This window comes from Camelina sativa, chromosome 7 (assembly GCF_000633955.1).
Source record: "Camelina sativa cultivar DH55 chromosome 7, Cs, whole genome shotgun sequence".
NCBI lineage: Eukaryota > Viridiplantae > Streptophyta > Magnoliopsida > Brassicales > Brassicaceae > Camelina > Camelina sativa.
The window spans coordinates 14,652,591-14,677,204 of NC_025691.1; the positions used below are offsets into that span (position 1 = coordinate 14,652,591).

At 34.7% G+C, this 24,614-nt stretch overlaps 3 protein-coding genes, 1 long non-coding RNA gene and 2 pseudogenes across 5 annotated transcripts in view; 2 read left to right on the forward strand and 4 right to left on the reverse strand.

The window, feature by feature from the left end:
* LOC104704621 (putative F-box protein At1g65770) lies at window positions 884-1,969 on the reverse strand. The gene has a single exon (XM_010420675.1). The coding sequence runs from the start codon at window positions 1,967-1,969 to the stop codon at window positions 884-886; it is 1,086 nt and encodes a 361-aa protein (XP_010418977.1).
* LOC104701173 lies at window positions 6,581-10,978 on the reverse strand (annotated as a pseudogene).
* Window positions 11,529-12,874, forward strand: LOC104704622 (annotated as a pseudogene).
* LOC104701174 (receptor-like serine/threonine-protein kinase SD1-7) lies at window positions 13,587-19,378 on the forward strand. The gene is made up of 7 exons (XM_010416820.2): window positions 13,587-14,917; window positions 17,627-17,761; window positions 17,854-18,044; window positions 18,122-18,332; window positions 18,420-18,657; window positions 18,743-18,893; window positions 18,981-19,378. The coding sequence occupies exons 1-7, from the start codon at window positions 13,645-13,647 to the stop codon at window positions 19,305-19,307; spliced, it is 2,526 nt and encodes an 841-aa protein (XP_010415122.1). The 5' UTR covers window positions 13,587-13,644; the 3' UTR covers window positions 19,308-19,378.
* On the reverse strand, window positions 22,087-22,436 carry LOC109125633. The gene is made up of 2 exons (XR_002032739.1): window positions 22,379-22,436; window positions 22,087-22,290 (listed from the first exon to the last, which is right to left on the reverse strand). It is a non-coding gene; the product is annotated as an uncharacterized LOC109125633 (long non-coding RNA).
* Window positions 22,920-24,614, reverse strand: part of LOC104701176 (helicase SEN1-like) — a 5,070-nt gene continuing 3,375 nt past the window's right edge. The window contains exons 5-9 of one of the 2 annotated variants that reach the window (XM_010416825.2): window positions 24,159-24,414; window positions 23,857-24,073; window positions 23,438-23,784; window positions 23,212-23,348; window positions 22,920-23,123 (exon numbers count right to left, since the gene is read on the reverse strand). In XM_010416825.2, coding sequence (XP_010415127.1) covers window positions 23,113-23,123; window positions 23,212-23,348; window positions 23,438-23,784; window positions 23,857-24,073; window positions 24,159-24,414 — 968 coding nt within the window. In that variant the 3' untranslated portion in view covers window positions 22,920-23,112. The remainder of the gene's footprint in view (window positions 23,124-23,211; window positions 23,349-23,437; window positions 23,785-23,856; window positions 24,074-24,158; window positions 24,415-24,614) is intronic. The other variant, XM_010416822.2, reaches the window with a different exon arrangement.

Here is a 24,614-nt window from a genome sequence, read left to right on the forward strand (position 1 = left end):
CACAGTGAGGGGTTAGGATCGATGCCCTGCAGGGCCAGCTTTGGGCCTATGGGAGCAAGCTAAGGGGAGCTAGTGGGGTCCACGGGATGGGTTGTTACAGTTTAGAATATTCTCTTTTAAGATTTTTGGAAACAATAAATCCAGACTATACAAATAATATAAAACTTAATCTATAACCTATTTGTAACCAACTTATTAAAATTATATAGTATACAAAAAAATGTTGTGTACTTCCGTTTTATTATATAAGAGATTTTTTTGAAAAATCATCTCCGTTTCCACCATTGGACAAGGCCTTAGTGCATTGTTTCTTGAGGAGCCTTTTATATATCGTATTGATAAGAATTTTACAATCGCGTAAAATACACACCGATCTGAAACCATGTATGAATCCAAACTTGTTGAAGAGATGCTAATAGTGATTTGGTTTCTGCTTCTAAGGGAGTAGATGAGTGAGCTATCGTTTGCTACTGTAATTACAATAAAATTATAAGGGAGTAGATAACGTATATAAACTACAACTATCTTATAAAGTACAATGTCAAGAAAAACATTTGAACTTTATCTATGTATATATTAACCTAAATTTTATCATTAAGTGAAGTAGTATTCAATGTTATGATATTATATATGCTACTGTAAAACAAAAACAAAATTGTCTTAAAAATTAACATATGTAAGGTACAAAACAAATGTGTAAGATTCAGCAAAAAATTAGGCAGGTTCGACAAAACAAATTCTACTAGATTGAAGTAAATCCAACAATAAATCCAACACCATTTGATACATAGATAAATTTCGTTCCGATAATGAAGATGAAAGGTAAAGATTTTATTAAAGATGATTGATACTCTTAATATAAAGAAAGTAGCTTTGACAAGATTCAGAGAAAGCTAGGAAAAAACATTTGAAAACAACTCTGAGAAAACTGGGACATTGTTGTGATGCTACTTCCAATACCATTGTCTAGCTTAAACACATTAAGCTCTTTCTCGCCGTCTTTGAAGTAAATAGAGTTCTGAAGACATCCGTAATACTCATGAGCCAAAACAGAGAAACCAGTGTCGGTAGCCAGCACAAATGCTTTGTCTCCCAAAGACTTAACCTCCATCATTTGGCCTAGCTCCTCATCAAACTTATAAACTCTGAAACCAACTGTTTCAGCATTCGGAATATAGACGCCAGCTTTTCTGTTACAAAGTCGGTCGACAATGTAAAGCTCTCCGCAGCATTCCACAAAGCTCTTGTCTCCGGGTAGGCTATATGTGATGTCATCATCAACTGGAGGTCCGTACATACATATTTCAAGACGAGAATTAATCCACCACACAACGCCTCGTGTATCCAAGGCATACATTAGTCCTTTGTGAACTATAATGTCAGAGAATTTATGATCAGCCATCTTTCTGAGTACTCTCCACTTATTTCTATTCCAGTGCTTGATCTCCCCGAACCTGCTGAGTCCAAGAATCCGATTATGATGAGCTTCTCCTTTTTTTAATTTGACAAGCACCACTCTTATGAATCCTCTCTTCCGAATCGCAAAGGATTCTTGAATCTCTGACATAGTGAACCCCGAAAGATCAACACTCGTGAGCGAATGTGTCATCGGACGGCGACAGAGTGGTTCGAGGAGACGGAGTTTCCCGGAGTTGATGTCAGCGCCGGAGTTGATGTCAGCGCCGGATTTGATAAGCCAGCCCTGGCTCGGGGATGAGGAGAGGGTGACATGGAAAAAGGCTGCACGTGAGAGATATATCTTGACAAGGCTGAACCATTGGGAGAGAGAGATTTCTGGGAGTTGGTTGACGTAGAAGAGAGGGCTGTTCGGGAAGTGAGCGTAGTTGCCGGGAACGGAGGAGCGCCAAGATTTGCATATGCTTCGGAAGCGCTTGAGTTCGACCACGGAGAACAATCGAACAGCGATCAAGAACAAGAGCTCCTCCTGTAATTCAGACCAATCTGCCATTTCTCTGTTGTTCTTTTGTTTCGTTATTTTGGTTTGTTTGCAATTAGTCAATATTAATATATTGGCAACGTTTGTACTTTATAAAGAAACCTGATCCTGCCAAAGTTGATGGAGATTTTTTAATAAATACATTTCATTCATTTCTTATTCCATTGGATATTTTACCACTTTTAGCTTCTCATGTTTATCAATTTTTATTTGGTATGGAAAGTATTGTATGACTGGAAATTTGTAGCATTAAATGTATAGATATTTTTTTATTAGAAAATTGACTTTATTTACATGAGACCTAAATTGCTATGTTGCATGGAAATTCTTTTTGAGGTGTGTTTCTCGTTTTCGAAACGGAAACTCGTGGAAACTCGAAAACAAGTCACAGAAACACGATTCCTAAAAATCTCTGTTTGGAAACACGATGGAAACTCCGTTTCCGTTTTGGAAACACGACGAAAACTCTTTTTTATAATTTCAAAATTTAATAAATAAATAATTTGAAAATATAAGTATTCATGATACATATAATGAAAAACAAAATAATATAATTAGTAGCTTAAAAGTTTAAATCCCTAAATATATGGCGATGCTGGTCAAAAAATTGATTTTGAACGTTTTTTTTTTTACAGTTTTACTTTTAACTAAACTATTTAATATTTCTGTTTTGAATTTGTGTTGTTTCAGATTTTTTTAATATGGTTTTTATGTTTGGAGACTTATTATATCTATATATATATATATTTGTATAGACATATATATATATATATGTATATATATGTTTCCTACATGTTTCTATTACTTAATTTTTGAAAAAAATCGTTTTCCGTTTTCGAAATGTTTCGTTTCCGCGTATCCGTTTCCGTTTCCATGCAACCTAGCTAAATTGTATGTCTAGTGGAGTGATGAAATAACTGAATAATTGTTTGTGGAACAAACTGATCAAGATTAAAAATAAAAGTTTATGATAAATACAAAGCTGCTAAAACTTGTTTCGGTAGATTAATCATGTATATAGCGAAATCAGTTTTTCAGTATTATATATGCACATGCTATATTGATGTAGACATAAAGCTTGATCATATAGTTCATGTTCGAATTTAACACGTACATATTTTATAGTACTTACATCGATTACATATTCACATGTGTATTAGGGGTTAGTTTTATTGTTGAATAATTGTTTTAGGTTTTTAAACTGATATATGTACGTAGGCCTAACTAAAAAGGAAAAAACAAAAAAACAAATCAGTAGCGATTGAGTCTGAGACCACGAAATCAGATTTGCCTTCTATATGGTTTTAAGAGGAAGATCTAGAAAGTGTTTTGAGGTTGAGAATAATGGAGGAGGAACTTATCATATACGTAGATTGTTTTGCCACTAGACTACCATGAGGACGATTGACCGCAAAAACATTTGACCAACTACGAAAGCCCTTTACCCAAAAAGATTTTGAACATATTAGATGATGCTTGAAATTAAAGAGAAGTTGAAGTAAAACTTGTCTGATAAAAAATTGACCCCTCGCCCAAGATATTGGTCTTCTTCTGAAACCCTAATCGGATCGGGAAGCTATGGACAAAAGCATCATCATCACCTCCAACGTTAGCACGACAAACGACGACATCAAGCTTGATCATATAGTTCATGTTTGAAATTAACACGTACATCACCCTTTTTCACAGTACGTACATCACATATATTTTATAGGGGTTAGTTTTGTTGTTGAAAGATACCCTGAAATATCCTTCAGTTAAGTTTTTGTATTAGGTTTTTAAATTGATATATGTACGTACATATATATGTAACCCAAGCCTAACTTGATATATGTGAGCCAAAAATTATTTTGCAAACTATTAAAACTATAAGAGCATCTGCATTGGTAGAACAAGTAAGAAAATAACAATCTCGGTTTCAAAAACAATACAACATAACATGTTATCAAGAATCAATCATTGCACCATATTTTATTTTCAAATTGAACATTGGTTTCTTTGACGTATAGAGCATTGGGTTTTTTTTTTTTTTTTTTCTCCTAATCAACATTCGTTTCCTTCAGACGAATAATAATTTTATTGGGGAAACAAGAATATAATTAGGAGGAAATCGAATGCTAACTATATTTACCATTATGTCTAATATTTCTTACTCCATTTCCATTGTTTAGATTGATCATACATTGCATTTTAAAAAGAAGTACTTAATTAAAACATGATATATCTTGGGTTATCAGCATATATTAGTAGTTTACAAGTGAGATTTGTTCTGGTTACATATATATATATTTTTTAAGTTTATCATGTACGTATCTATAAAACAAAACAAATAAATGTTTTGACATATTTGTGTGTAAGTTTACAAAAAGCACAGTTTTGTTAATGTTTTACATAAAGTATCAAGAGGAGCGAAACTAGTTAAGTGGCCGCCTCAGAATCATTAATGATCAAACATATTCGTGGAAGATCCAATATATGTGTTACTTAAGTAAATTCTTGTGAAAACATTTATCATAACCATGCATGTAACATCTTCTGCATAATACGCTTTGTCTATACCAAAAATGAGGAGAAAGGAAAGGTGCTTTTTATTAAGATGACTGGTACTCTAAATTATAAAGAAAGTAGATTTGACCTAATTAAACAACATTCAGAGAAAACTAGCTAGGAACAGCCATTTGGAAACAAGCCTGAGGAAATTTCGACATTGTAGCGATGCTACTTCCATTACCTTTCTTGAACACCTTGATCTGTCTTTTCTCGGTGAAGTAAATAGAGTTTTCAAGACATCCGTAGAACTCATGAGCCAAAACCGAGAAACAAGTATCGTCAGCCATGATCGAAAATGCCTTGTCTCCCAAGGACTTAACCTCAATCATTTTTCATGGTATACAAGAAGTCAGCTTTTCTCTTCCGATAATTCTCTTGAAAGAGGCAGTCGACAATATAAAGCTCTCCACAGGACTCCACAAAGGTCATCTCTCCAGATCACCAAGTGGAGGACCGAGGACCTGGAGGTCCGTAGCTACATATTTCAAGTTTGGAACTAATCCACAAAACAATGCCTGTTGTATCCAATACGTAAGTTAGCCCCTTGTGAACTATAATGTTAGAGAATTCATAACCTAATTTTTTTAACTTTCCAGTACTTAATTAATCTTCCCATCGCAGCGGATTTCAAGAACCCGCTGATCTCCTCTCTCGTCTTTGACAAAGTCACTCTTTTGAATGTAAGATTTTTTCTCTTCTCGTTTGCCAGTCGAGAACTTTGTAGGCTTCTCGAATCTCGAAGATAGTGAAATCCAAAAGATGGAGGCTCTCACACGAATGTCGCATAGCGACACTCGGTAGTAGCGAATCGAGGAGATAAAGTTTCCCGGAGTCGATGTCCACCTTGATTGTGATCAGCCAGCCCTGGCTTGAGGAGGAGAGGGTGACCCGGGAAAAGGCAGAGCGTGAGAGAAACTCGCCGCGGTGGAGATGGCGCTTCCTAGAAGGATTGAGGTGTATGAGGGGGCGGCTTGAGTAGGGGTTGGAAACAGACGAGCGCCAAGCACTGCATATGCTACGGAAATGTTTTGAGTTCGACGATGGAGAACAAACTGATGGCGCTCAAGTTGAGGAGCTCCTCCGGTAATAAAGCTAAACATATTAGCCATTGCTCTCTTCTCTTCGTTTTCGTTTTACTTTTTGGTTTGTTTGCGAGTCACATAATATCTTGTGAACGTTTGAAATTTGAAATGAAACCTAATAAGATTAGGAATCCCAACAGTTAAGGCTTCAAATGGTTGTGTTTAAATCTTTTTAATTAAAATATTCACTCGTACGTTCCATAAATTGGAAATTAATAAATGCAAAATATTACTGCTAAATTGCTGAAGAATATGGATAGTTACATTTTAATCGTGCATTCATATTCTATTAGATTTCATATCATTAATATCGTCCATGTTTATCATTTTTGGTATGAATGCATAATTTTCTGTTAATTTGAAATTTGGAGGATTAGAAACAGTCAAGGCAAATGGTTGTTTGTTTTATCTCCATCTAAAGAAATAAATTATATAACAAAAGTCATTATAAATTAATAAATTGATACTAAAAATTTGCAAAAAGTTACTGCAAAATTGCTGAAGAACTCCTAGTAACAATTACCCATTAATTGGCTTTCATGGATATCATTTGTTGTACGAAAACATGTTTTGAATAGTGAATGGTAAATTTTTATTTTAGATGATAAAAAAAAAATTGTGATGGTACGTATCAGTTTCTCTTGTCAGCCACGAAAGATCACTCCATAGTCCATAATGGTTGCTTCGGTCCTAGCCTCCAAAAAGTCCGTGAAGCCTACAGATTTTGGATCACGTAAGCAAAACTTGACGTTGGTAAGATGTCCTCGAGTCAATATATAAACGATAAGAGTATCTCGAATGTAGGAAATAGGAAGAAGAAAATATTGATTCAGACTGATACACAACTTGCATTCTATATGCTATTTCCTAGAGTTAATCTCTGTTGGGACCTTAGAGCAGTACATAGTGGAAACATATTTTCGAATTTACAACAAAAAGAATCAAGTACATATGAATCTATTGAACATATTCGACAAAAAAAAAAATCCTTATATGAGGAAACCATGTCATAGAGAAAGTTTGGAGGCGAAAAGATCCCCTAATTGATCTACTTCGATATCTTGCTCTTCATTTTCAACTTCGAGAGGTTCTAATTCCACAGAGTCACTACGCGTCCATTTGTAATGTTGGCATACAAAAAGAATCAATGAGTGTTTTGATCTTGCTCAATGTACTTGAAATATCATAAACAAGCATTAACTTACTTGGATGGTACTGAAGAAAACTTTTCTCCCACGAGGTTGAGTGATTCAGTTTTCTCCGTAACATCGCTTGAACAAGCCACCGAGCTATTTTCAGGTATGCCATTTGTAGACTCAGCAGACCATCTCAAGGGTACAACTATTTCCCTGCATCAATGTGAAAAATCAGATAAACAATGCTTTTTACTACAAGTAATAAGATGTTATGTCACTCACCCTCTGGTACATCTGGCTCTGCATTTTTCTATCTCGTCTTTTGTATATTTTGTATGGCTTTCATCTAGACGTTTTATAGCTTCAGGAGCATCAAACGAAGACACAACATCCCAAATCTTCAGAACTTGGACATGGTAAAAGTCTTCTTTAAGAATGTCTACAGACCAAATGAGCCTTAGAATGTTGTCGATCTTGCTTTGTTTTAACAGCTGCAAGGAAGAAACCAGATTGTCTCTCTCCGTCTCTTCTTCATTAAGCCAACCTTGTGATATCCTTTCTAAGAAATTCTTTATCTTCCTGTAAATCTCCGGGTTCTTGATTTCTCCCACAGATTTCTTGAACTCGTCGCTGAAGCAAAGCTGTTTCACATGCGTAAAGTCAAGTCTCAAAGAAAGAGAATGAACCAAAAGAACACAAATCAAATTATTACCTTCCATTTTGAATTGTTCAGTGGCCTGTCAAGCTGGTTAAACTCAATGTTCGCACAAGCAATAGCCTGCGCTAGTGACTCGTCTTCTCCGGCACTATGGAAACAGCCACGTTCGTTTGCGTCTTTTACCAGATTCCTCCACACAGACTTGCTATTCATCAAAGTTGCTTCATTTCCAAGTATCCATAAACAGAACCTATAGAAAAACACAAATAATAATATAGACACATTCACTTGCAATAACCAAAGAAATGAGATATGCCTAAATTACCTTGCTCGAGTGAGTAATGCATTTGCTCTTCGGCGGTCTGCAAGGAATCCAACCCTTCCAACACCGTTGGACCTTACAGTTGAAACTATTATAATATCCTCTTCGCCACCTTGAAACGCATCCACAGTGCGAACCCTCACAGAGAAGAGTCCACCTGCATCACCTCTACATGTTTCATGAATCTTTTCTTGGATTGCACTTACTTGAGCCTTATAAGGGGAAATAACACCAGCGTTTATGCGTATTTTTGTTTTCTCTGAAACTGCATTTAATAAACAAAAAAAAAAGTGTTTCATTGTACCAAAACCAAAGAGAGACCAACTTTTTTAAGACTTCTTTACCAACTGTATAAAATCAAAGATCACAATCACCTCAACATTGTTTATCAGACTACATCCTTCTCCTTCCCCATATTCTTCTCGTCCATATGCTATGTTGATGAAAGAGTAAGGTCCATACATTTCTCCAGGAAGATATTGCTTCGTATAGTTTCTTTGCTTGACCATTGGAGCATCTAGAATCTGCATTCCGTAGAACTCTTTGTTTGGGAAGATACTTATCGAGCGATGCATCCGGTACTGGATGTTTAGCATGTATTTCTTATGTCCAAGAAGAGCCAGTCTTTCAAAGAGACTTCTCCCAAATTCTGCCTCTAGAGCAATCTGTATAGTTTTGAAATAAAGGTTAGTTAAGGAGAGGGAGAAGTGAGTTGCGAGGACACAGAGTCGCTTACCTTGCTTTCGACCATTGCAGGAAGTTGCCTCTCATCTCCAATCAAAATTGCATGTTGGATTCCGGGAAGCTGCAGAGGAATGGCTGATTCACATTCTTTTAACTGAGCAGCTTCATCGATCACAAGAAGTTGTATCGGTGTTCCGGTATATAACCACGCAGAGCATGATGCTGTAGAGAAAAGCAGGCAAGCGTGCCCCAAGCAAAGCTCTTTAATATGATGCCTATCACTTACAGCTGGAAGTGGGAAAATCTCAGGGATCGATCTTAACAGCTTTAGATAATCATCATCTACCGTCATATAATGTCTGTTGAGTCTGTCACATTCTTCTCCATTAGCAATTAGGACAGATTTTAGTCCTTCACCAGTTACACCATCTGGTGTAGCTGAAATTGTAACATCTCTGAGAAGGTTAATAGCTTCATACATACGTGTTGCGGCTTGAGATGACAGCAAAGCAGTAGGCAAATGTGTGCAAAAAGTTGTGAAAACAAGGTCCAGATCTTTCCTAAGATCACAGAATCTTTTTGGAAGATAATCCCGAAATGAGGGAGAAGGTTTATCTTTCCCCTGAAAATCAGAAACTTGTGCTGCTATATTTTCATTTAGGTCATGTCCTTTGCGTTTGAAGACTGAACCAGTGTCTTTCCGTTTCACAGTGTAAACCCGCGCCAGATTTTCCAAGTATTCATCATATTGTCCTTTCGGATCCTCAAGTAAACGTATCATGGAATCTACAGTAGCTTTCCACCCATAAAAAGGCATAAAACATGGGTAAAGCTTATCAACGCGCTCATCAATGAAGATGTTCACAAGATCTCTCCTATCTTTAATCTTCATCCTCTCATCATTCCCAAACAAAACTACATCTCCAAGACCGTAGTTACCAATCTTCAATGATCCAGAGACTAGTTTCAGAACTCTTGACGCCACTTCAAGGACAGAAACATTCGTTGGACCACATGTCAAGGTTCTACATTTCGCATTCAGAAGTGTGAACAAGAACACACTTGTTGTTTTCGTCTTCCCTGTCCCTGGTGGTCCCCAAATCAGTTTGATGGTATTCGTGTGGTAGCATCGTCTTACGTCCAAACAACTCAGTATTGCTTCTTCTTGTGAAGGATTCAGCTTCAGAAAACGACGAGGAGCAAGACCATCACTTCCTTCTTGTAGACAGGGAAGACAAAATCCTTCATCCTACACAAGCAGAAGTAACAAATATATAATATGATTACAAACATCAAAAGCTGTTAAAAGAATTAATTCATATCGTTTACCTCACTGTTTCTTTGAAGGACTCTTGAGATAAGATTCAAGTTTGCACCTTCTACACCAGGATGCAATGCGTTCCAGGTACGAATATTAGTAGTTAAATTGACCAGATGAATACCGAAAAGGCTTTCTATCTTCACATTCTTCTTCCTCTGGACATCCTCAACGAAAACGGGTTTTGAAGCCAAGATAGTGACATTATTAGGCCTGTCTGGATCTGCCTTACACACTAAAGCAACTATATAAGGTTCATTTGAAAAATTGCAGGCATCATCAACACGATTTGGCCTTTGATCTGTCAGCGCAATGAGATCTCTAGGCATCAACTTCGTACTAGCCTCATCACTAACGGTATTACTCATTCCACTCAAACGCACTTTATAAAACAAGTCATTAGGAAGCTTAAACTCTGCAGTTTGCATAATGTAGCTTATTTCAACCACAGGTGCTTGCCACAACTTCCTCATACTCGACAATAAAGCGGCATGTGTTTCTTCGATTAGTGGAGGGATAAAGGACTTGAAGTAGTCTCCGGTTGATTCAAACTCCATATGAATCTTCTCAACCTGTTGAAAGCAATCGAATAAAAAAGATTACTCTATAGAAAGATAAGCTTCTGTTGATGACTAGAATGGACAAGAGACACAAGAAGAAGATAAAACAGAACCTGTCCTTTGTAAAGATCCACATTGAGTACTTCTTCAAGAGACCACGAAAACACAAGATCGACTAAATCTCTTCCTTCAATACGCATTCTTGGCATTGATAATACAGTTACCAAACTCAATTTCTCAATCTGGAATATTAGAAAAAGGAAAAAAAGTGAGCTTTAAAACCCAAAACTTGTTACGCTAAAAGCCTCAAAGGTTACTAAGACAGAGTAAAAGGAAGGATTTTTATGAGTTCCATGAATCATTGAAAGGTAAAGTAAGGTTTTTTTCGAATTGTTCTTTCAGGGGAAACGATACGTCTAGGGTTTTACGATTCAAATCGAAAAGAAAGAAAAAACCCTAAACTCTACATTGGCTTGAACATTACAGTACGAGGCAATGAAAATTTGAAGATGATGCGACGAAATTGTAGCCGCTAACTTTGATTTGGAGTTGTTGTCAGAGTTGACTGATTATTCCGAGACTGAAGAGTTTGATTTTGGGAGACAGGGGGGAACAAGGGTTTCTAGAAGGGGACATTGACGAGTTGAAACTGGAGGGAAGAGAGAAGAAATGATCGAGACTTGCTACTCCTAAAGGTTCCAATTTGGTTTATCTTTGGGGCTTTTTTTATATTTCTTTGGTTTAGCTAAGGGTCTTGTTTATTATATAAAGTAATTATTCTTCAATATTAAACTGGTTTACACGGTTAAGCTACTTCTCGGTTCCTTCTTCTCCTTAGTCCAAAAACATGCCTATTGAATAATGAAAATTCCGAAGCTTGTTTTGTGCTTAACCGGTTTAGAGATTTTGGTCAAGGTTTTGGTATTTGTTGATGTTATTGGGTTTTAAATTTATCTATAAATCAAGGCCCATCTAGCCTAAATAAGAGCAAATGGAACAAAAATCAGAAAATAATAACAACAAATAAAATAGTAACTAATAGCGTAAATTAGACATGGAGTGTTAACTTTTTTGTACATGCTTAGACAGATGTCACATTGTCACGCACGACTCTTCGTTTTCCGGTGACGTCTCTATGATCTTTAAAGACATTGCTTCACCTTCCTTTACACCACTATCAGTTCTTTCTTTCTCTCAATATATTAACAATCTTTAAGTAACGTAAGTGTTGGAGGATAATTAAGGTCGTGGTTGTGTAAGAATGGGTACATGCGCAGCAGATTCTACAATTGTGGAGATATGGAGAGAGCATCCTCCTTCTTCTTATTCTCTCAAGATCAACAAAATCTCGAAGCTTAATAGCGACATATACAAATCCCGTCGTTTCTTGTCCGGTGGATACAACTGGTACGTGATCTTTTGTTACATACATCATTATCAATTACACAATTATGGTTTCTTTTCTCTACTTCAGTTAAAATATATTGTAACTTATTTTTCCAAAAAAAATTTGTAGGAGATTGGTTCTATACCCAAAAGGAAACGAAAAAGACAATGGAAATGGATTTGTTTCAATGTATGTTGAATTTGATGACACAAGCCTCATGTCCACATCAGCAAGTGAGGTTTTTGCATATCTTGTGTTCTTCGTCTACAACAAGAAAGCAAACTAATACTTCTCTATTCAAGGTTTGCCCAGACATAACATAATATCACACTCTCTTTCTGTGTATATATATATATATATAAATTAATTGATAATATGTATATCTAAACATCTCTAGATGTGGAAGTAAAGCGGTTCAATGCATTAAGAACGGTGTGGGGATTACCACAAGTGCTTTCACTTGGAATATTCAATGACCCTAAAAATGGATATATCTTTGAGGGAGAACAATGTGAGTTTAGTGTTGATGTGATGGTTGCTTCACCTTTTACCAAGAGGGAAGTCGTTTCTTTTGATGAAAAACTCTATAATCCCAAGTTTTCCTGGAGAGTTAAGAATTTCTCGACGCTGAGAGAGAGTCCTTACATGTCCAATAGCTTTCCAATGGGAGGAAGGAAATGGTGAGTCTATAAAAGTATTTACTATTTTCAATATATAACAAGTAATAGATCTATAACAAGTAATGTGTATTTGTTCTCATAGGGTATTCAAGTTGAATCCAAAGTGCTTCTCTACATCAGACGGCAAATGTATCTCCATCTTTTTTTATCTAGCAGATAATGAAAAGTTAAAGTCGGATGAGAGGATTTACACCCGTGGTGTTCTCCGAGTTCTAGACCCATATGGATCCAATCACGCCACAGAGAAATGTATGTGAATCCAATGCCTTTTTATTATAGATAACAACAATAATGAGAATCTCACTGTAAGATGAAACTATCTTTAGAGTCTGAGATTTTAATAATATGCATGCTTATTAATATTCTGATTTTTTTGTTACAGTTGTTTGCTGGCACGATGAATCAAACATAGGTCCTGGCCATGATCAGATTTTGTCGATGGCGAAGCTTAGGGAAGCTTATTTGGACAAGGAAGGCACTTTGAATGTAGAGATTGAATTTGAAGTTGTTTCTTCGACCATTTATTCTTCCACTATCTAAGGTCTTGCAGTACTTTCCTAAACGTTGTTATTTAAACTCTCTTTTTATCTAAGCTCTTGCGGAATTTTCTTTTTTTCTTTTCTTTTCTTTTTGTTTGTTGCCGTCAAAAGACTCAAAACACTATTTAGGCTAAATGGTTTTCAATGTTTCCATGCTATTTTTCTGTGACAACTATCCATCAAGCGTTTAGAGTGAAGCGTTTATGCCTTGTTTCTTGTCAAGCGTTTAGAGTGAAGAACATCAAACGCAAAACTCTGCGAAATAAATTTAAAAAAATTCTCGAAGGTCTGCTCAATATTGAATAAGTTAAAAATTCCATATTCATTTTGTCCAAAAAAAAAAAAAAGAGAGTTATTTATTGCGAATTGGAAATACACAAACGAACAAAGGGTTGACTGGACGAGATTATTTTTTGGAGTAAACGAAGAAAGGTCAGTTATGAAGAAAGGTCAGATACGAAGAAAATTACAAAAACACATTAATAAATAATTGTGAATTTAACGACTTATTGTCTTTTCATTTGCTAGGTCAACTCTATAGTGACATAGATATTTCAAATGCGAACAAGAGGACCAAATGAAATATTGTCGACAGTAATATAGAGAGACATATCATTAAAATAACGTTCACACATTTAACAAAAAGAATGTCTGAAATGTCTTAAGATAAAAGATTATTAAAAAATATATATAGTAATAGGACGCAAAAAAAGAATTCCTCAAGAGAGAAAAAAAAAACAGAACGCAAGAAAGTACCATAGAGAAAGAGAGATGAGAAGTGTACCAAACTACCACTATTCTTACACCTTCATCTTAGTTCTGTCTCTTGCTTTCTCTGTTTCCGCAAACATTTTGTCTACCACAGAATCTCTCACTATCTCAAGCAACAAAACCATTATATCTCCTAGTCAAATCTTCGAGCTCGGTTTCTTCAATCCCCCATCAAGTTCGCTTTGGTATCTCGGGGTTTGGTACAAGATAATCCCTAAGAGAACTTACGTATGGGTTGCGAACAGAGACAATCCTCTCACTAGTTCCAACGGAACTCTCAAACTGTCCAACAATAACCTCGTCCTTTTCGATCAATCCGATAGGCCAGTTTGGTCGACGAAACAAACCGGAGGAAGCGTGAGACCACCAGTGGTTGCGGAGCTTCTTGATAATGGTAACTTCGTGCTCAGAGACTCCAACAATAAATTCTTGTGGCAGAGTTTCGATTTTCCGACAGATACGTTATTACCGGAGATGAAACTGGGATGGGATCGCAAAACCGGATTCAACAGAATCTTGAGATCTTGGAAAACCACAGATGATCCATCAAGCGGTGATTTCTCGACCAAACTCGAAAATAGAGACTTCCCTGAGTTTTACGTATGTGGCAAAGAGTCCATAATGTACCGGAGCGGTCCATGGAACGGAGTCCGGTTTAGCAGCGTACCGGGGACGAAACAAGTTGATTACATGGTTTACAACTTCACAGCGAGTAAGGAGGAAGTGAGTTACTCATACCGAATCAACAAAACCAACATGTACTCCATGTTAAGCCTAAGCTCCGCGGGGTTATTACAACGGTTGACTTGGTTTGAGACAACACAGAGTTGGAAACAGTTATGGTACTCACCAAAGGACCTATGCGATAACTACAAAGAGTGTGGGAACTTCGGTTATTGCGATTCTAACACGTTACCGATTTGTAACTGTATCAAAGGGTTTAAGCCAATGGATGAGCAAGCGTGGGATTTGAGAGATGGTTCCGGTGGTTGCATGAGGAAGACGAGGCTGAGCTGTGACGGTAGAGATGGGTTTGCGCGGTTGAAGAGGTTGAAACTGCCAGATACTAATGCGACAATTGTGGACCGAGGAGTTAGTTTGAAAGTATGTAAAGAGAGGTGTCTAAAAGATTGTAACTGTACCGCGTTCGCTAACGCAGATATTCGTGATGGCGGGTCCGGTTGTGTGATTTGGAACGGAGAGATTTTAGATATCCGAAATTTTGCTAAGGGAGGCCAGGATCTTTACGTTAGACTAGCCGCTGCTGATCTTGGTTAGTTCTTTCTTCTGCTTTCGCATTTTTCAAAGAGAGGTTTTTTTTCTTTGTTGACTAAGTTGATGTTGTCCATTTTTTTTTTTTTGCCAACCAAAACACTTTATAATAAATAAGGAACTCTCTTCTAGGAAAGGTCTTAAATGAATTTTACAATTTACAAGGGTGAAAAAGAATTATCTTACTGCTTAAAAATAAATTAAAATATTAGGCCCAGTAGCAAGAACTATTGAGAACAAAAAAATTACAATGAGAAGTTTCTTTCTTATAAATTATGGTATTCCGGTTCTTTAACTCATGTTAAGTGTCTAAATAAAGAGAATTAAACTTAAGGCAGTAAATAATTAACCCCTTGTACTACTACTAGAACATCACATATTTAATTAGTGGTTTTGTAAATTTAAATTATCATAAAAATCGCGATGTAATAAGTTAATTGGAGCGTCGAGCGAAAATATTACTATGCTTCACAAAAGATAATATATGTCAAAAGATTGTAGTATGGTTTAACCATAGATAGATCCAATACCAAAAGAAACTATGTCAAAAAAAATGAATTATTTTTATTTTTATTTTTTTGTCAACAATTAGTTTGTTTACATTTGTATAATATTTGATCAAAATTTACTTTCTGTGAATTCTTTTATAAACTTTTTTCCTCCGGTATGGGCAGCCAACCTCGGAGTTATTTTCTAATTTAATGTTTGGTTAACAAAAAAAATATATATATTTGATCAAAAGTAAAACAAAGTTTACTTTGAAGTTTTTTATTTACTAGATTTTGAACCCACGCTACGCATGGATTTATTTGATATATTTTGATGAAAATTAGATATTATTGATGATGGTAATAAAATATTATCTTATAAAAAATTCTTAATTAGTATTAAGGAAAAAAAATAAATTTCTGATACACAATTTTTTAAAAAAAAATCAGTTGTGTTATAAAATCAAATCTCATAAAAAATCATGAATTTAACTCGACGTCCAGGCGAGGCAAATCAAACTGATGACCTCACATATCCTAAACCATTTCTTTGACCACCAGAAAAACGAAACAATTTTATAATAATAAATTTAACTCGTTTTCATATTTAATTGATTTCTACCACCTATGTTTTCGTGTTTTTATTCAATGTTTTCTTATTCTTCATATTTATTTTTGTCATTTTCATTAACAAATTTTGTGGTAATTGTCATCGTTACATTTACAGTCTTGTTCTTCGTTATACTCTTTGTCTTCTTCTTCCTCATCAACTTCTTCACGTGAAAAACCTTTTTTTTAGACTACCACACAACTTGTTAACCCATCAAATTACAAGAACAAAATCACTTCTTTTCTCATAAAATTTATGAAATTCATTGAGACCAGCATAGTCAACACATGCACCCAATTATTGATAATTTCATCTATATAGTTATTTGGTTTTAGATCCACATGTTTAGAAACTTCTCAAACCAAAATCCTTACCTGGTTTATAATATTTTAAAAACATAATAAAATATACTAATAATTATTTATTTAATATGAATCATATAATATATAGAAATATGATTACACTATAAGAACACATTAATTATAAATAAATAATATCAATTATATTATATCATCAAATAATATCAACCATTCATATTATCAAATAATCGTAACCTTATATAATCGTAACCGCTTGAACCGGAACCGTATTTAAACGTAACCGTTTATTAAACTGTTATGATTAAGGTTAAACAAAATTTCTAACCATAACTGATGGTTAATAAACCATAACCGTGACAACCGTAACTATGGTCATGCCTATGTATAGCTAATAAAATATGTGTGTTTGTCGTCCATTTTTCTTCTTTAAACCCAAAAACTTGACTCAAACATCAAATCAAGGTCTTGCGATGTCAATCCTTTTTCCTTAGACCCAAAAATAAAAAATTAATGAAAAAATATCAACTCATCTATAAAATCATACACAAAAATATGTTTTACAACTCATAAAAAAGCACAAACATAGATAAATAAGATAATTTATGTTTTACCTCAATATTTATAATATTTTAAACTTTTAAAAGGTAAAATTTGAACCTTTTATAAAGTTTCAATATATATAAAAGGTTCAATATTTTAAAACTTTTAAAATTAAAAAATTGTAATATTTTAAAAAAAATAAAAGCTAAGAACTTTTAAAAATTTTATTATTTATAATATTTAAATTTTTAAAAATTTTAAATATTATAATATTTTTTGAAACTTTTGAAAGTCTTAATTTGATCAAATAAAAAACTGGATCAAACCGAATAAAATTTTTAAAATTGGACGCCTGATAAATCAAGTTTTCCTGCTCATTCGTTGTTGGAAGCATATTAATCTTATTTATACTAGTTCTGAACCATTGTCTAAAAATTTTCTAGTCGATGTGGGATATTGTGCATAGTTCTTTTATTTCCATAAATTTAAAATTTTCCTTTTTCTAAAAATTCTGGAAATTTGAAAAATATTAATGAATGACATGTCAAATCATGATAGGTTGTTTAAAATAATTCTCAATATAGAAAATTCTTGAAATTTAAAAAAATGTGAATGAGTGATATGTCAAATCTCGATAGATTGTTTTAAATCCTATGTAGACGGTTTTAGGAGCTTATAGCTCCTACTTTTATTTACTATAGATTGTTTGACAACTTACCTAGACGAAAATATATGCATCGTTTTTATTGCAGAGGACAAGAGAACCAAATATGAAAAAATCATAGGTTCGAGTATAGGAGTGAGCATTTTGTTTCTTCTCAGTTTCATCATCTTCCGTTTTTGGAAAAAGAGGCAGAAGCGATCAACAGCAATTCACACACCTATTGGTAAACCAATCAATAGCTTTCATTTCCTTTACTTTTGTCAGTGAATTATGTCTTGATTTTTTTCTTTTTCTTTTTATGTATGAATGAAATAGTTGATTTAGTGAGAAGCCAGGATACGTTAATGAATGAAATGGTAACATCAAGCAAGGGATACATATCCAGAGAAAACAATATAGAAGATCTAGATCTTCCTTTGATGGAGTTTAAAGCTGTTGCCATGGCAACAAACAATTTTTCTGACACCAACAAGCTTGGAAAAGGTGGTTTTGGTATCGTTTACAAGGTAAAATTCATTCAAAACTTAAAGAAATCTATGACTGCACAAGGTTTCATTATATAATAAATAATGTGTCGTAATAGGGAAGGTTACTTGATGGAAAAGAAATCGGGGTAAAGAGACTATCGAAAATGTCTTCTCAAGGGACCGATGAATTCATGAACGAAGTTAGACTAATTGCAAAGCTTCAGCACATAAACCTTGTCCGTCTTCTTGGTTGTTGTGTTGATAAGGGGGAGAAGATGTTGATCTACGAGTATTTGGAGAATCTAAGCCTTGATTCTCATCTCTTTGGTTAGTCACTCAACATAGGTTTTTTGTCTGACAATTGTACATTTCTGGTAATAATTTAACATGTTGTTAGTTGTGGTCCATTTGTAGACAAAACCAGACGCTCTAACTTAGATTGGCAGAAGAGATTTGATATTGCCAATGGTATTGCTAGAGGACTTCTATATCTTCACCAAGATTCACGGTGTAGGATTATCCATAGAGACTTGAAAGCAAGTAATGTATTGCTTGATAAAAATATGACACCGAAGATCTCGGATTTCGGGTTGGCTAGGATCTTTGGACGGGAGGAGATAGAAGCTAATACGAGGAAGGTGGTCGGAACTTAGTAAGCCAATCTCCAAAAACAAAGAGTTTTCTTTTTTTTTTTAAATCTCAAATCCACACTTATGAGTTTATTCTTTATCATGTAGCGGCTACATGTCTCCAGAATATGCAATGGACGGGATATTCTCGATGAAGTCGGATGTTTTTAGCTTTGGAGTCTTGCTTCTAGAGATTATATGTGGCAAGAGAAATAAAGGATTTTACAACTCAAACCGTGATCTTAATCTCCTCGGTTTTGTAAGCTAAGAATCCTCTCGAATTCGATATTGTTATGCCATAATCTTATTATAACAATAAAGAAAGATTACATCCTTTATTGTACAGGTGTGGAGGCATTGGAAGGAAGGAAAAGGGCTAGAGATTGTAGATCCGACCAACATAGATTCTTCATCATCAACGTCCCAGACACATGAAATTTTAAGATGTATACAAATTGGTCTCTTGTGTGTTCAAGAACGTGCCCAAGACAGACCAGTGATGTCGTCGGTAATGGTGATGCTTGGAAGCGAAACTACGGCTATTCCTCAGCCTAAACGGCCTGGTTTTTGCGTTGGGAGAAGTCCTCTTGAGGCTGATTCTTCGTCAAGTACACAGCGCGACGATGAATGTACATTTAACCAAATCACTTTATCGGTCATTGACGCTCGGTAATTTGTATTTTACCGACCCAATCTGTTTGCATGCATATTAATTTCTATGCAAGTCTCAAAAGATTTTTTTTACTACATGATTCGATAGCTTTCTCTTGCTAATTTAATTTAGAGGTGATTCACCACGGAATTGGCATGATGGATTTTATAGCGGGAACTATTAAAACAAAATTTAGGTGAAGACCAAAACATATATTTACATCCTATATTCATATGACAAATTTTAGACAACAGCAATATGCATTTTTTTTTTTTTAATGGAGGCACTGGAGAGAAATTAATATCAGCTTGATTGTGAGGATCTTTGTGTGTTCTTCATGATGCTGTTCATAATGACTACTCATGTTCAGTTACACATGTTCTAGGAGAATTAGTTTTAAACATTCGGTTACTCATGTTCATTTACACACAGTAGTTTGTCCGATTAGTTCTAGATCATTGAGCTCTAACTATACTTAAGAATTAAGAGTACGGAAAAAATTAACTACTTAAAGAGTACATATAAAAGTAGAGAGTACTCCAAAACAATCTTCGTATATAATCTTGCATAACAAATAGACTAAAAATTAGAACCATGGCATGAAGGAGTTTTGTTCCCTAACTGAAGAAACCAAATTCATTTGCAACGAATGAGATATGGACGGAGGTGCTGGCGACGCTGCATTAACAAAACAAAACAAAACAAAAACTTGTCTGCTTTAAGAAAGTAACAGTCAATTCCTATTAGAACATCATTACACAGTCCCTTGTGTTGCAAGACAACCAGTAATTCACACTCTTCAAGTTGGCACAACCATTTATATAGAAAAATATCAAAGAAAAATATATGCACTATATTATATAATATATATATAGCATAAATAAGTTCTACTGAATCTTACATAACTTATTTTTGAAAATAACATTATTATATGTTGTATATGACTATATGAGAGATTCATTAAATAATTTGATTCTTTTACTTTTAACATCTTACTTTATGATACAGTTTTAGTTTATGAATGTTAAATATACATACTCTTATTTTTGTTGCAAAAAATAAAAATATACATACTCTTATTAAAAGTTTATTAAGAAAACTTCTTCACATAAGTTGATTGTTATACTTTTGCCTTTGTCCAACAAGGAGTACGTTTGCGATGAATCTCCCTTCATTTACCAGGGTCACAAATAAGTTCATTGAAATTTACGATCTATTAATACTATTTACGATTTATTTAAGATATGAAATAGTGTGCAAAGTTTAAGGAAATAGTGTGCAAAGTTTAAGGAAAACTATTGAAATTTATGTGAAGTTTCAAACATGTTCTACAAAATAATTCATAATTTTGTTTTTCACAAATTATTTCTCTATATTAATAGAAATTTTGGATGAGGAAAAATTACCGTTAGTGGGGAAAAAAACATTTATTTAGATTTAGACCTCTAAGATCATGAGCCAAGATCTGATATTATTTTAGTAATTTAATTTGAAAAAAAAAATATATTTGGAATAACATTACAATAGAATTTTTTTTCCTAGATTATTATGGTTAGTAAATATTTTAATTAATATTGTAGATTAGTTTAAATATATTTTTAAGTTGCTTACATATTTTAATGATTAATTATATAATTATAAACACATAAAATGACATAAATTATGAATTTTAGTTATAAAGTGAAAATGATCTAAATTTGGGTTGTTTTGGTTCAATATTTAGATAAGTAATGATTTTAAATTAAATTAAAAATTTGGTATAATAATTAGATAACTAAATTTTAGTTAGAGTAGTGATATTTTTTGTTTGCAGATTTTAAATGGACTTTATATTTTAATTGTGAGGATCTTTGTATGTTCTTCAAGATGCTGTTCATAATACTACTGTATATCTAGGAGAATTAGTTTTAAACATTCGGTTACTCATGTTCATTTACACACAGTACTTTGTCCGATTAGTTATAGATCATTGAGCTCTAACTATACTTAAGAATTAAGAGTCCGAAAAAAAATTAACTACTTAAAGAGTACATATAAAAGTAGACAGTACTCCAAAACAATCTACGTATATAATCTTGCATAACAAATAGACTAAAAATTAGAACCATGGCATGAAGGAGTTTTGTTCCCTGACTGAAGAAACCAAATTCATTTGCAACGAATGAGATATGGACGACGCTGCATTAACAAAACAAAACAAAACAAAAACTTGTCTGCTTTAAGAAAGTAACAGTCAATTCCTATTAGAACATCATTACACAGTCCCTTGTGTTGCAAGACAACCAGTAATTCACACTCTTCAAGTTGGCACAAGCATTTAAATAGCTCATGTATCGCTGCTGCGCCCTGAAGACCAGTCTTGATGAGATTCAAGTTTCCACCTTTGTGATCTTTCATTTCCACGTACGAGTTTTGGTGCCTGAATCCATGAGGTAAACACCGACAGAGATTACATGGGCAAGAAATTGGTCTAGCCGATAAAACCAAGATAAGTATGTCCCTGTCTACAGAGATTACGTGGGCAAGAAGCAGCAAAAGTTTCAAGTCACTGATGCAACTTGGCATTTCATTTGACAGGGCAATACGGTCACTACATTTGTGCTGATACTTTGCAGGATTCAACAATACTTGTGGAAAAAGTTTCTACGTTTCTTGAGTCTCTGTGTATCAAGTGTCTACATGGAGCTTATTCAAAAGTTGTATTCAACTTGATTAATTAAGAGACGAATCCCAACGAGTGTATAGTTTAATACACAGCCCATAAGGAGCTTCGCTAAATCCGCAACCCAAGAAATTTCAAGAGATAAGGATGAGGCTTGAGAATCCTCACAAAACCCCATTAGTATTTCGAACACAAAAATGGCAAAAGATAAACGAAGGAAAAGAGTTCACAGCAAAGCACAAAATAAACAAACAGAAACAGTCAAAGTTCACTTATGATTTAGATGTTGAAAGTAGAACCATTCTTCTAATTTTCCACACTTTACTCATCTTCACTTGTTTCCTGCAAACAGATAAAAACAGAGAATCAATAATCTATAATTCTATATAATTAAATTTGCTATTATATGAAACTCCTGAATAAACTTTACCTGATTGGTTTGGAGTCACAGTTTCCTCCTCCTCCACAACACTCAGCAATGCAAACGATCNAATAGCTCATGTATCGCTGCTGCGCCCTGAAGACCAGTCTTGATGAGATTCAAGTTTCCACCTTTGTGATCTTTCATTTCCACGTACGAGTTTTGGTGCCTGAATCCATGAGGTAAACACCGACAGAGATTACATGGGCAAGAAATTGGTCTAGCCGATAAAACCAAGATAAGTATGTCCCTGTCTACAGAGATTACGTGGGCAAGAAGCAGCAAAAGTTTCAAGTCACTGATGCAACTTGGCATTTCATTTGACAGGGCAATACGGTCACTACATTTGTGCTGATACTTTGCAGGATTCAACAATACTTGTGGAAAAAGTTTCTACGTTTCTTGAGTCTCTGTGTATCAAGTGTCTACATGGAGCTTATTCAAAAGTTGTATTCAACTTGATTAATTAAGAGACGAATCCCAACGAGTGTATAGTTTAATACACAGCCCATAAGGAGCTTCGCTAAATCCGCAACCCAAGAAATTTCAAGAGATAAGGATGAGGCTTGAGAATCCTCACAAAACCCCATTAGTATTTCGAACACAAAAATGGCAAAAGATAAACGAAGGAAAAGAGTTCACAGCAAAGCACAAAATAAACAAACAGAAACAGTCAAAGTTCACTTATGATTTAGATGTTGAAAGTAGAACCATTCTTCTAATTTTCCACACTTTACTCATCTTCACTTGTTTCCTGCAAACAGATAAAAACAGAGAATCAATAATCTATAATTCTATATAATTAAATTTGCTATTATATGAAACTCCTGAATAAACTTTACCTGATTGGTTTGGAGTCACAGTTTCCTCCTCCTCCACAACACTCAGCAATGCAAACGATCTTGAAACATCGCTTACGATATCTTTCTTCGTGCAAGACCTGGAATCTACCGGCCATTTCATCGGTATAACTAAATCTCTGCATCAACATATGAAAACAGAAATACATAATTTCCTCATATTTCAGTGACAGTTTAATTAAACGACACAAAATTTTAACTAACTCACCCTTGAGAGCATACGTATCTGCACCGTTTAATCTTGGTTCTCGTATATCTCCTGTAATGTTTCTCTAGATGTTCTGTGGCACGAGAAACATCAGAAGATTGCAGAACCTGCCAGATCTTCAAAACTTGGACATGGTGATTGTTTTTCTTGAAAATGTCTATTGCCCAAATGAGGCTTAGCCCATCATCAATCTCCTGTTGCCTCCACAGATCCTCACACTCTACCTCAACCTCTTGTTGAAGCTCCTTCCCATTAGATAACTTCTCCAAAAACCTCATAACCTTTTTGTTAATTTCAGAGTTTGCTATTGCTTCCAGAGATTTCAAAAACTCATAGCTAAGCCAAACCTGTTGGAACATAAAAATAAAAGATCAGAGGATTAATTAAGCAAAGTAAATTATGTTATACATCATACGTACCTTCCATATCGAATTCTCGAATGAAATAAGCTTCTTGTTTTGAAGCTTATCAAGATCATCAAGTGCTGTAGTTGATCTTTCAATACACTGAGCTAATGACTCATCATCTTCTGCATCATGGAAACAGTCTCTTGCTTTCGCATCATCTACTAACTGCCTCCACACTGATTTATTTCCCGTTAAAGTCGCCTCGTTTCCCAGAATCCATAAGCAATACCTACAAACAACAAGAACTGACTCAAAGAACAAACCAAAACGGTTTCACATGAACATCAAAGAGTTTGGGAAAAGTGTTAAGATACCTCGCCCGTGTCAGTGCTACATTAGTTCTTTGTTGGTTAGATAAAAAACCAATTGCTCCTTTACCATTAGACCTAACAGTTGAGACTATTATGATATCTTCTTCACCACCTTGAAACCCATCTACGGACCTAACACTTACTGTGAATGACCCTCCAGTATTATACTTTTCACCTATCCTTTCTTGGATTGCAAACACTTGAGCCTTGTAAGGTGAAATCACACCTACGCTGATCGATCTACCCGTCTTTCTTGATACTAAAATATTACATTACAAAACATAGAATCAACAACAAACTCTACTACTTTCAAGACTTTATCAAGAATCAAAAATTATGTTTACCTGAGTAAAGCTTTGAGACTATCTCAGCCACAACAGAGACTTCCACTATGTTTTTCGAACTGTAACCTTCTCCAAACTGTTCTCTTCCATAGGCTATGTTGATGAAAGAGTACGG